The sequence below is a fragment of the Enhydra lutris genome, unplaced genomic scaffold (genome assembly GCF_002288905.1).
Source record: "Enhydra lutris kenyoni isolate GAN:26980312 unplaced genomic scaffold, ASM228890v2 scaffoldscaffold2, whole genome shotgun sequence".
Lineage (NCBI taxonomy): Eukaryota > Metazoa > Chordata > Mammalia > Carnivora > Mustelidae > Enhydra > Enhydra lutris.
In genome coordinates, this window is record NW_019154086.1 from 4,908,534 (window position 1) to 4,922,090 (window position 13,557).

The window sequence follows — 13,557 nt, forward strand, 5'->3', positions numbered from 1 at the left end:
CTGCAAATTTACAGGTTAAGACCCCATTCCTTACCATAGGCCAGAAGCAGACAGACCAAGCCCTGGGAATCTGGGAGGCACAGAGTAGATGTGGTCCAGGCCCAAGATGCTGACCTATTTTGAAAGAGAAGATCTTCCTCTCCCCTAGAGCTGTTTATCCTGTGACATTATTCCATTTTGCCCATTTCCTGACGCTATCTTGGCTTATTTTATGCATGCCTATTGAAATGCTCACTCATGGCCCAGGCCTGTCAACGGGATCCAAGACAACAGAATTCTTCGTTTAAACAACTCCGACAACATCTCCCTTTGGTCTGAGTCTGTGTGTCCAATGCCCAAATCCATACTGGCGGTCTAGGCCTCCCACAAAGCCTTTTAATTTTAGCTCATTTTAAAATTATGAAATACTTCAAACACACTGAGAAAAACAGAAACAAAAATCCACGTCCTGCTCAGACTTGATGAAGTGACATTTCCTGGACGAGGGAGGGGCAGGACTCCAGCCAGGGAGTAAGCTGGCACCATGACAGGGAAGGTGCTTTGGGCCACGGAAAGAGCTCTGAACCCTGACTCCGGAGACCCAGCTTCCAGGCCAAGCTCTGCTGCTCCACAGCTCTGGAAACACAAACACGTCATGTTCTCTGTGCCTCAGCTTCCACAGCCCCTGGGGGGCTGCTCCTTCTTTTCCACCTGTCTATGTGGAGAACCCCAGGCTCAGTCCATGGCCTCTTTTCTATCTACCCTCACTCCCTGAGTCCCCTCAGCTAATCTCATGTCATCTAATAACACCTCAATGCTGATCGTTCCAATTTTATCTCTAGCTTGGGCCTTTCCTCTGAACTGCAGTCGTGAACACTCCCCTGCCACCTTACATTTCTCACATTTAATTCCTCGCATTAAGTCGTCTAACAGAATGTCTATGATGCATCTCGACCTTCACATGTCCAAAACCCAGCTCATGACATCGCCCCCAGATCTATTCCTCACGCAGCCTTCCTCATCTCCGCAAGTAGTAGCTCTATTCTCCCGGTTGCCCAGGCCAAAAACCTTCGGCCCTCTTTGACTCCTCTTTCTCTCAGACCCCATGTCTAAGACATCAGCAAATCCTCTCAGCTACCTTCAAAATACACCCAGACCCAATCCCAGTTGTCATTCTTTGCTTTACAAATGAGGAAACAGAGACCCAGGAGAGGAGAAAGAGAAGTCACCCGAGGTCAGCTGCCAAGATGCCCGGATAACCTCTAACCCAGAGCTGGGACCCACGTTGCTCAGATGCCAGGCACAACCCCCACCCCCACCCACCCTCACAAGCTTCGTCAGAAGATAGTCACACAGCAGGGAGATTTCATTTCCCTGACGCATGTGGCAGTATCCACACAGGGCCAAAAATGATTCCAGAGGAATTTCCTTAGTGGGGAGTCCTATAGGGAACCAGAATGGGACTTGGAATCCAGCTGAATTCCTTCTGGGGTATTTCAGCCAGTGGAAATGGAACCCAGAAATCACTGGTATTTCTGTTTGGGGTGATTTTTATTTATTTTTTATTTTTTACTTATTTTTTTAAAAGATTTTATTTATTTATTTGACAGAGGGAGAGAGAGATCACAAGTAGGCAGAGAGGCAGGGTGGGGTGGGAGCAGGCTCCCTCCTGAGCAGAGAACCCGATGCAGTGTTTGATCCAGGACCCTGAGATCATGACCTGAGCCGAAGGCAGAGGCTTAACCCACTGAGACACCCAGGTGGCCCTGGGGTGATTTTTATATAGCTATCTTTGAAGAATGATGAGTGGCCGGCTACCATGCCACTGGAAAAATTAAGTCACTGCTTTGAAATAAATTTGAGGGGAAGAAAAGAAATGACTCTACACATATTAAATTAACACAAACCAGGTCTCAGCCATGGGCTGGGAACTTAACCCTTACCTTCCCCCTCGATCTTTTTTTTTTTTCCTCCTAAAATATTTACCAACAGAGCTGCAGCACAGAGAGAAAGAGCCCCTCAGGACTCGAAGGAGAGGCTCCCAGATGAAAGGGAAAGGGGAATAAGGAAGAGGACAGTTACCAACAGTGCATCATTTATTTCTTACCATAGCCCGATAAGTCACAAGTATTATTCCCATTTTGATGAGAAGGAAAATGGGGCTCAAGGAGTTTAAGTAATTTGCCTAAGGCCATAGACCTCATAAGAACCAGGACTCAGGGGTTTCTTAACCCTGAATTACATCACCTTCCTTTACTCTGTGCTATGTAATGCTGGTCAAGTTTCTTACTCTCTCTAGGCCTCTGTTCCTTACCTGTGACATAAAGGCCCTAGATGGAATCTGTCTTGTAGCTCTGCTGGTCTATGGATCACTATGTAGAAAATTGTCCTGACCCCCAAGAATTATTTTCCCATGGGGCTGGCCCTGTCCCAATGAGTCTGAGGGAAGTGATCAAGGCTGCATGTCTACTGACCCCACACAGAGGATTTCAGCTTCTGGAACCACAAGCCAGGACCTGTAGGTCTGCTCCTGGTTTGCACAGCAAGATATCTTGCACTCAAAAGCTCCAGTGGGAGAGGGCTGGGATCCTAAAATGTCTCCGAGAAGTTTCCTTATAATGCCTACAGCACATCTAACAAGTTCATCTTGGGGCATGGGGCAATATGGGCAAAGGAAGAACTGTCCCAGAGATGTCTGCTGAGATGAAGGTCAGAACAGTGAGCAAACCTACAGCCACCCCAGCTGCAGCAAGAATAAGAAAAATACGGGAGACAGAGGAGGCCTCCGTAGATTGTAGACACCTTCTTACAGCAGAGGAAGAGGCTTCATGCTTTAAGAAAGAGGTCTGAGCTAGAACTAGGTGAGGGTCAGACTCCTTGCTCTGCCACTAGCTGGCAAAGGGACACAAGATAAGTCACTTACACACTGAAGCCACATTTCAGGGAGCAGTACAGCCATAGGAAAGAATTATATCAAAATTTGGTAAGCATCTGGCAAGGGTGACAGAGCTCAATAATGGAGATTCTCAGAGCAGGACAAAGCCACTGTAGCAGGGGAACAAGAAGGAACTGGGAGTTCCGAGGGAGAGTTGAGTCCCCGGGACAGGGAGTAGGGAGTAGGAGGGAAGCAGAGTCCTAGCCCTAGAGAATACAAGGCAGGTCATCAAGGATGACCTCCAGGCTCATTACAGTTAGACTAGGTGCAGAAGGAAGCCTGTTCCTCAGTGAGAAAGATTAGACCAGGCAGTACAAGTGGGTCACCCAGAAGTCTTATTCTAATTCAAATGCTCAGAAATTCTGCCAGAATTCTGCCATGAATTCTGCCAGAATTCATGCTAGAAATTCTGATTCTCTTGGTCTGAGGTAGAGGTAGGCACTGATATTTCTTCAAAAGCTCCCCAGCATTTCCAAATCTCAGCCGGGGCTGAGAATTTCTACAATAAGCAAAGATCTCTGAGAGACAGAGCCTGCCCACTGGATCCCAGCACCCAAATCAGGGCTTGCCAGACAGAAGGTGTTGTTTAGGACATATGGATAGAGAGATAGATAAAGGGATGACCACTGCATGAATCACCAGCCAGGTACTAGAATTTCACAAGGGCAAAGGTAAGACTGGCCTCAGGCTGAGTCCCCTAGATGACTGACCCAGAGCTGCCCGCATCCTTCCTGGGCATGGACATGATCGGCCCCGACCTTGAAACTGGAGCTAGATAAAGCCTTATGGGGGATCCCCAGAAAGGGGAGATGGGGAGTGGAGATGGGAGGGGGAATCCAACATCCCATTACGTGTTTCAGGGACACTGTGGTGAATCTCAAGCACACATTAATGACTGTTAAACCTGACTGAAGTTATCCTGTCTTTATTAAAGTATCGCATCTTTGTATATGTGACCCTCCCCCCTCCACCACTACAGATGGTGGTAGTTTTCCATTAAAAAGGGGAGGAGTCAAAAAGGGAGGAGGAGGGAAGTGGGAGAAGTCAAGTTATTAACAGAGGTGAGGTGAATGAGGACCCTTGAAAGTGCAAGGTGGTATCCCTCCTCCTGCCTTCTGCTTTCCCCCCATGCCCAACCCATACTCCTACTATCAAAAAGTCTTTCCTCCTACCCCGAACCAGACCTCATGCCATTTTAAAGTGATGTAAGTTTCTCCCACATATCTATGCACTTCTCTATGGGCAAAGCACTTCCCATCTTTAATGCTCTCTCTCTTGCTAACGACACCCCATCCCTGTGGTTCTAGGAGGACAGCTGATGGTTGGTGAGAAGACTGATGCATGGCCAATGTGGGAAAGCCTCTCAAGTAGGGTTTCAGCAAGGAGCCCAGGAAGCCAGGCCCCTGCCCCTGCGTTGTGACCATCAGAACTGCTAAGAATCAGGCAGGCTGGGTCCCTGAACTCTGCAGATTCATCATTATAACGGAGAGTCGTATATTGGCTTTGTAGAGATTTTGTGCATTTAACACTCTCCCTTCTAAACCTCCCCCTAAGTTCTCTGTCAGTTGATATGCATTAGGTGGGAAGCCTAGTTCTATGGGACTCGGCCCCAGGTAGGCCTCAGAATCCACCCTGAGTGGAGGGAAGCTGGGGGATCTGGGGAGCAGAAGCAAGGGACCCTGGGTACCCGGCAGCAAAGGGACAGCCTAGTGCCCACCTGTCTTTCTTCAAAAGGAACCTCTGCTGTGTGCATGGAGGCAGAGCTGTTCATGAGGCTTCTACACAAGGTACAGGCTAATTTAATGTCGCAGCCCCAGATGTGGGAGCTAATAAGGGGGAAGAGTAGGGTATTAACAAAAAAGCAAGAACGAGCTCATCACTCCGGAAAGGCCTTTTGAGATCACCAAGTCCTGTCATTTTCAAGCTTTTTTTTTTTCTTTTAAAGCAGTTAAACCTATTTTCATCCACAACTCTTAAACGAAACTCCAAGACAGATCTGTTCTGATTAAGGCAAGAGGAGGAAATAGGAGCTGGGAATGAGCAGTTTGACCAGGATGGGAAATCTACTCCCTCAGCCTAACTTCCAAATCCAAAAGTCCCTGGGGGACCTATGCAGAACTTTGGGGCCCTGGGTTTCACTTTGAAAAACCAACGATCCAGGCCAAACCTTACTTTTATAGATGGCAAAGACGAGAGATTTGTCCAGGGTCCCCATGGAGTCAGCGGCGGCACCAGCACTAGAATTTAACCCCACTCCCAGCCCAGGTCGCTCTTTGCCCCTCCCTCCAGCAGGCTGGCCCCCACAGGCCTTGGGCCCCTGAGCCCATGGGGGAATCAGACAGAGCTGCGGAAGGAGAACTGCAGGTAAATGATCAGCAGCAAGACTGTGGCCCAAAACAAACACCAGGGGATGGAGCAGAAGTTGCAGCCAGAACCCTCCTCGGCCTGTGGCTTGGTGGGGCTGGGCGCCCGGGAGAAGGTGTAGGTGGTCGCCTCCTCCTCCAGCAGCTTCTCGCTGGGCTTCCAGTGCACGATGCCCTCCTGGCAGGCCTCGCAGAACTCGCCGCGGTGCCGCCGGTTGTCCTGGCGGCTGGCCACGTGGATGCGGTACTGGCCGCCGCGCTCCCCGTAGCACTGCTCGCGCAGGCTGGTGATGAGGTTGTCCACCAGGCTCTCGATGTTCTCCTCCAGCATGCTCGACTCGTCCAGCCGCGCGGTTCCGCACTCGTAGCACAGCTGCTTGAAGACGCGCATGCGCACCGAGCCCGCCCGCTGGGCGCGGTCCAGGTACATGTGGAAGAGGATGACCACGTGGGGCGACTGCCAGGTGTGCCAGCACCAGGAGCAGTGGAACCTGCAGGGAGGGGGGTTGAGGTGAGAGGAGAGGACCGAGTCGAAATGGTGGAAACAGACCCCAGAAGGCAGTGTGTTTACAGGCATCATTAGCTTTCCCGGGGCGTCTGTCCAGTCTGTCCCTTCGAGGGTGCCCTTAGGACCAGAGCGGGTTCGTCAAGATGCACCTGGCATCCTTCTCACCTGTGCTCTGCACAGGCCTCAGCTTCCTCCAGTCCAATGCCTTCAGGCCCTGCCATTGGGGCTTCGGCTCTGGGCATATTTCCTCACCTGCAAAATGTTCGCCGTGCATGGGGTTTGTCCTTCCCGCTCCGACCTCCTTGAAGTCTCCTAGCCAGGATGACCTGAACATTTGGGAAAGGCGCAATCTACCTCACATTCTACCTGTTAATACTGACTGTGAATAGGATAGACCCGAATCAGGAGAAAAATGACACTATCACTACTTCTCAGACTCCAAATCAGTGCCTGGGTTAATGCATCCCAAGGCCTAGAATTGGAGATGGTCTCAGCCCAGAGAGAGGTGACTGAGGCCAGCTGGTGATCACAGGTCACTGACCAAGGTTGGAGATGCTACAAACCTTCCAGGTCTCCAAGAAGCTCCTGGGCCCCGCCAGCAAATGTCCAGCTCTTGGTACCCCTCTAAGACAGGTAACCTCCAAGAGGTTAGGAGTCTCATATTCTCATTGTCTTCTCTTTTACTTCCATCCTTTGGGGACTATTTTCTCTCTCAGAGATTGGACTATAAAACTAGGATTGGAAAATGTCAGAACTGGAGGAATCTTCAAAGTCACCTGATTAACCTTTTGTTTCACTCTCAGGCATAAAGAATTAGAAAATGATCCACATATACACAGCTAGAATTCAGAGCCAGTACCCAGCACAAAACTGGTGTCCAATAGAGGTTGAATTGACTTGAATGCACAGTACCAGGGAAGGAAGGAAGGCCTTGCTTCTGACCCCCACACTGCACCACAGAGCCTCCCCATCTTCTGTCCCCAAAGGAAGTCTTTACATAACAGACCCATGGACAAGAGTGCTGGAAAGTCATCTCAGATATTATTGTACATCCCAAATCACTGAAAGACCTTGTTGAAATGATTCAATAGGTCTAGAATGAGGCTGGAGATTCTGCATCTTTCACAAGTTCTAGGTGATGCTGAAGCTACAGGTCCATGCTCCGCAAGGCAAGGATCCAGACTAAGCCCTCCATTTGCAAACGGGGAAGGTGAGGTCCAAGAAGGAAACGGAATCACTCAAGGGCGGTGGAGCTAATAGTAGAGCCAGTTTCTAGCCTACTTCATGTGTTCAGTATTTTATATTGAGTCAGGCTGAATTAAAAAGATTGAAATTGAACTGTCCCAGGACCAGAGCATAGAACTCGATTCCTAGAGACCTTGAGCCTCTTTTTCTTGGTTTTCAACCATTTTACATTATTAAAATCTGAAAAGATGTAAAATGTCAGAGTTTACAGCTAATAAATATATCCCACCTCTTTGAAACTACGATTCAGAGAGGGCAAGTTACACAGGAGTTCAGTGGAAGAGCTGGAATCAAACTCCGGGGTCCCACCTCCCAGGTAGAGACTCTTTCTCTGCTTCCCAGTCTACACAGGCCAACAGTGAGACTGATCCTAAGTACCTGGGTCCTCCCTATCAGTCTGTTCTCAGAAGATGCCCCAGGGCTGCCGGCAGGGCGCCTACTTACTGGGCTACTCACCTGCCCGAGGCATGCAATTCCAAGTACTGCTTCCAGCCCGGGGCTAGCACGTTGTGCTTGAGGTTGGGATCTATGATGAGGTCCCAGCTGTCGGCCGGCTTGGCCTCTTCCATCTTCTCATAGAAGACCTTCTTCCATTCACCTGTGGTCACGCTTTTACACATGGTCTCGTCAGTGGGGAGGGAGGGCAAGCTCCACTTGAGCGAGAACACAGAGAGAGAAGGCAGGTGCAGGGCAGGGCAGCGCAGTCTCCACGGTCTAAAAATCCTCATCGACAGGACAAGGAGGAAGCAGGACCCAGCTCCCTCCTTTGTCCGCAGTGGAACCTGTTTCCACAGCAACCAGGCAGGGCGCCAAGAGACAGAGCGTGGGGAGGAGGGCGTCTCCAAAGCGGTGTTTCGGGGCCCTTCACTGAGACTGTGGAGGCAGGGTTTGTGGCTAAGGGACCTGAGACAGGTGGGGGGCTTGAGAAAAGGCTGAGGGAGCTTCAGACCATCTCACTCTGGCCTGTGAAGGGCGCACAGAGGGAGGACCTGGGAGCTGGCTGGGCTTCACCTTGCTGCCCCTGGAGGCATCATCAGCATCTGGTTGCTATGGTAACCATGATGCCTTAGGGAGCCAAAGAGACATGGGATGGGAAGATGTGGACCTGTTAATAGAAGCAGCAATAATTATAAACTTTCTGCACTCCCACCATTTGTGACTGGCACCAAGCCATTTACAAAACCTACTGGAAGTCTCTTGACCCATGACTATTATCGTCACTACACGGATCAGGAGATTGGGACTCATCTAACTTATACATCAGCTGAGCCACCCAGGCGTCCCTGTTGATTTTTTTTTGTTTTTTTGTTTTGTTTTTTATTTTTTTAGTGTAGACAGTCTTTATTGGCAGGTGTTAAGAGTGCAGAACGGTGACAAATCCAGAGGGATGGGAAAGGAGGTGGGGCATGTTTCCCTTCCTCCAAGTAAAGAGCCTGTAATCAGGCCGGTGGGGTGGGAGTCCTTGACTGTGCCCACTTTGGGCCCAGCACCCTTTGAAGAACAAGCTCCTAGGTGGAGGGATCCTCACAACACAGCGGAAGGGAGCAACATCCCAGAAGGGGCATGGGCATGTCCCACCCCTGGAAGCGTGGCTCCTGCTCACCCACGCACCTTGACAGCTTGGGGTAGGGATGTTTGTGAACTGGGCTAAACCTTTCCCTCTGCAAACCCAGGTAGCTGCCTCCTGCCTCAGTTTCCCTCCCGCCAGTGATTAGTCAGGTTGGATTGCCAGACCCTGTCAGGAATCTGGCCCAACCCAGAGTGAGTGGGTAGCAGAGCTCATATCTGATTCCAAGCTACTGAGCCCACAATAATTCAATAAATCATCCACTTCAAATATACCTATGTACTAGGCTCTATGCCAGGTGGTTGTAAGGGGGTAGGTACCCAATAATGCAATGGGATCTGTAGCCCAGAATGCAATGGTATCTGTGCTTTGACAGCCTTGTATGGGAGCACCACCTGTGCACAAAGAAGGGAGCCATTGCATCAGCCTGGCAGGAGCAGAAACGATGATTTTCAACATGATTATAGAAGAGGAGGCCAGTATCCATGGGGAAAACAGACTTAATTCTAGGTGCCTGTTCTTCTACTTTTTAATAAATTATTTTTCCTTTATGAAAGTCATACAGGTTTGGAGATCCTGGGTGGCTCAGTGAATCAAGTGTCCACCCTGGGCTCAGGTCGTGATCCCAGGGTCCTGGGATGGAGCCCTGCATCAGACTCCCTGCTCAATGGAGAGCCTGCTTCTCCCTCTCCTTCTGCCCCTCTCCTCACTCATGCTCTCTCTTGCTACCTCTCTCTACACTCTCAAATAAGTAAATAAAATCTTCAAAAAGAAGTCATATTTAGAGGGGCACCTGGGTGGCTCAGTGGGTTAAAGCCTCTGCCTTTGGCTCAGGTCATGATCCCAGGGTCCTGGGTCCTGGGATCGAGCCCCGCGTTGGGCTCTCTGCTCAGCAGGGAGCCTGCTTCCCTTCCTCTCTCTCTGCCTGCCTCTTTGCCTACTTGTGATCTCTGTCTGTCAAATGAATAAATAAAATCTTTAAAAAAAAAAGTCATATTTAGAAAAACTGGACAATACAGATAAAATAAAGCAAAAGTATTACTCTTCCTAGTACCATGTTCACTGTTAATATTATGATATACACACCCTGACTGCCAGTTATCTGTACATGTGTGTATATGTATATACACACATATATATACATATATAATACATATACATACACATACATACATACCCCACTGTGATTTGTCTTCTAAACAATAATATATCATGAATATATTTCTAAGAAATTAATATTATTCCATCTTACAGCCTGACCATATTCTGTAAATCTGGTTGGGCATAATACATTTAGCTAATCCTCTATGTTGAGGTACCAAGATTTGTTTTCAGTCTTTTATAATTTTACTGTTGCTACCTATTTGTATAGGACCATGATGAAGCTCATGGTCCCGCACTCGAGATGTCAGAGACGATGCCCCCTGAATTCTAGGAAACCACATCTCTTGACCCTGTCCCTGCAGAAGCTTCCTGCAGCTAGAAGAACCTGAGTGAGCTTTTCAAACACTGACTTGTGGGCAGCCTGCTGATCCTGAAGTTTACAGACAAAAAAGCAAGCCTAAATCTCCCATCTGGTACCAGAGACCATCTTCCAAGTACTGCTGCTTCTGCATGAATGCTTGGTGCCTTCATTTTACTTTATTTTAGCCTCAGTTTATTCATCTTGACAATGGGATGATAAGGAAGCAGTATCTGTAGTGATTAAAAGCAAGGGCTCTGAAATCACTTGCTTGGGTTTTTGTTCTTGTTTATTTGTTTTTGTAATCCTCTCATATTCTCATGGGTAGCTATTCCTATATATCTAATGTGTATCATTTCATTTTGGCAAAACATTGTTAGTATTTTATGTGAATATATTTTTAATGTGCATAGAAGCAGCAATTGCCATATAGCATTTACTATGTATCAGGCAGTATCCGAAGTGCTTTATACATAGTAATTATTATAATATATAATAGTATACATATTATATATACAATTATACATATTAATTGTGTATTAATTATGCATTATTATAATTGTATGATTATTATTATTTTAATTATACATATTAATTTATTTTATCCTAATAACAACCTCTATAGGTAGGTAACAGCAGCCCCTGCTCCATTTTGCAGATATGTAAGCTAAAGCAGAGTGGTTAGATAACAAAATTCAACAGCTAATAATTAGTGGAACTGGAATTTGAGCCCATATGAAGATCACCAAAGCCTCAGCTTTCATCAGCTTTGCCCAGCATGGAATCTAGAACAAGATATTTCCTAAGTAAATGTGTCTTTCTACACTTTCATCACTCAATATAGCCATTCCAGACTCTGAGAATTGGAATTCATATCCTTCCAGTAAATGGTTCCCTGGGCCCTCCTGAGGCCACAACTCCGGAAGAGAAGTGAGGTGTATCTGACTTGCAAATCTCCCTATTACTATTGAAGGAGCCACTCTGCAGGTGCCCGCAGACCCCTGATGCCCAGTGTAAATATTTTGAGGCTGGAAGAGAAATTCATCTTGAAATCATACCAAAGAAAATATAGTGCACAGAGCCATCTGAGGGTGCACAATTCCTGTGAAGTTGTGATCGTTGGATGACAGGCACCAGGTTCCATGGAAAGAGCGATGAACTGGAAGTAGGGAGATAGAAATGTGTAATCCAGTTCTGCTCCTGGCTGGCTTTGTTTCCTTGGAAAAGTCACTTCTCTTGGCCTCAGTTTGTCCATTTGTTCAATGGAGTCCATGGCAACACTGAAGTCCCCTGTGACTATAGCCATTTATGGTTCCAGTGAGTTTTATACTCACTGTGGGTAGAGCCAAGTCAGGGTCTGTCTCCTTCGGGGCCGCTGCACCACTGAAGGGCTCTGGGGAGGTCTCACCGTGCTAGTTTTGTACTGGACTGAAAGAAGGGTAGAAATTAAATCAGAGCCCCTGAATGTTAACACCGGAAAGGATTTTTAAGCTTATTAAACTTTATCCTTCAAGTCAGTATTCTTGCCTCTGAATTAAGGCAACTGATGCCTGAAGAAGTCAATGGGCTTAACCAGCCTCCGAGGTGTGTTGGGAGCTATCTCAGAAAGCATGTGGAGCTGAAAATAGCATATAAACCTTGCCCTGGAGCCAAAACATATCACCCAGTACCAGGAATGAATTCTTTATTAGTATTTTGCAGTTGTTGCTACAATAAACATTATGATGAAAAACAAGAACACAGAAGGTAAGAATCACCAGAGTTGGGTGTGTGTGTGTGTGTGTGTGTAACCAGCTGATGCAATCCCCATTGGCACAATTTAAGTTTAATTTAGAACTTGAGCTTGCTATGCAGAGGCCAGAGTGATATACGCTTCTGTATAGCAGAATGTTTTCTCTAATAAAATAATATTTCTACCAAGACAAACAACCCTATGACATTCCAACTTATCTTTATCAAGTGACCTCACTGCAAGTGACACACTGCAAGGCAGGTGTGAGGTCTCTCTGCCTCCAGGCTGTCTGGGGCACCAGCGGCAGAAGCCACTCCGGATTTCTTAGTTTCCAGGAGCAATGCCCTTGCTCAAGAGGCCTGACAAGCCCCACCAGAAGGGAGACAGCTTTCACACCTGGTAGAAAGGCGTTATATAGTGTTAGCAAGAACTGTGTAGAAAGAACTGTGTAGAACAAGAAAGAGAAATGTTAGGTCTGCATTCTTTCACTGACTTGCTATGCGACTCGGCCATTCTGGTCTCACATTTCTGTGTTCCTAAAGTTGGTAGAATTGTACACATGTCTGTAAGTTTCCTCTCTGCCCTAATAGTCTGTGGGCTCACAATTATGGATACACCTATATCTATGGTAAAGATATAACCCCCTGGAGCCTCAGAAACATATTCAAGGAGCAAGTCTCTGTTTTCCCAATGAAGGGGGAATTGCAATGCCTATAATTTTTCCTTACTAAAGATTTTCTGAATAAATAAATAAGGAATGATAATTATCTAGAATCCTTCTCAAATTTTTTAAATGACCAGAGCTATAAAATAACCACCCTGAATCTGGGCAGCTCTAGGTTATATCTTTGCTGGCAATGTGTCTTTCAAGTTTTTTCTGGCTCCAAGTAAACTCAGCAGGGCCGACAAAAGAAAGAGGCATAAATGTGGAAACCCACCCCTGCTTTCATACTTTAAGGCCACCCCACTGCGTTAATTGCTTAGCATGGCACTCAAAGTCCCGCATGATCTGGTCTCAATCTAAGTCACCAAGCATAGTTCCTACTACCTTACCTCTTCTCAACCCACCTGACTGAGGCTTCCTCTCTTCTCCCAGAATAGACTCTGGAATCCCACTTCTTCCTTTTTTCCTGATGCCTCTTCCAGGGGAAATGACTTAATCCTGTCTTGATAGGGCACCATCTTACCCAGCTTCGTATGCTTACTCCCCTCTACTGGAGCCCAGGCAGGGAGTCCCTAGGTTCTCTATAGCCACCCACATTTCTGTACCACAGCATTTGAAAGGATTGTTGGCATTTGCTGAGCCCCTACAATAGGCCAAGAGAGCACCTTCCTAAGGGTTTACATTTTATCCTCACATCAACCTTATAAAGTTGGATTTTGTTTTGCTGCTTTTTATGGGTGAGTCAAATAGGCCTTGAAATGGTTCAGCAACTTGCCCGGGGTCACTTGGCCAGCTGGTGGTAAAGGAGGGATTTGTACCTGGGCAGTCTGATGGCAGTGCCTGCTCTCTTAACCACTAAGTCATGTAATAGTAAATGTTGAATAAATGTTCATCATTATTATATCATCTCAGAGTTGAAATAGGCTTTGAAGATCATCCAGATCACCTGTGAATCCCAAAGAAAGAATCTTCCCCCAGCCTTGCCTGCATTTATAGCTTCTGCTTAAATTCCTTCTCCTACAGTCACTGACTACTTCCTGACCTGCTTGATTTTGACAAAGCAATGTCTTTCATTAAACTCATGGTTTCAATGAGGTGAGCC

At 47.2% G+C, this 13,557-nt stretch overlaps 1 protein-coding gene across 1 annotated transcript; it reads right to left on the minus strand.

Moving 5' to 3' along the window:
* Positions 1-5,248: 5,248 nt before the first annotated feature.
* On the minus strand, positions 5,249-7,758 carry LOC111152373 (receptor transporter protein 1). Its single transcript, XM_022510900.1, has 2 exons — positions 7,487-7,758; positions 5,249-5,768 (listed from the first exon to the last, which is right to left on the minus strand). The coding sequence occupies exons 1-2, from the start codon at positions 7,756-7,758 to the stop codon at positions 5,249-5,251; spliced, it is 792 nt and encodes a 263-aa protein (XP_022366608.1).
* Positions 7,759-13,557: the final 5,799 nt, after the last annotated feature.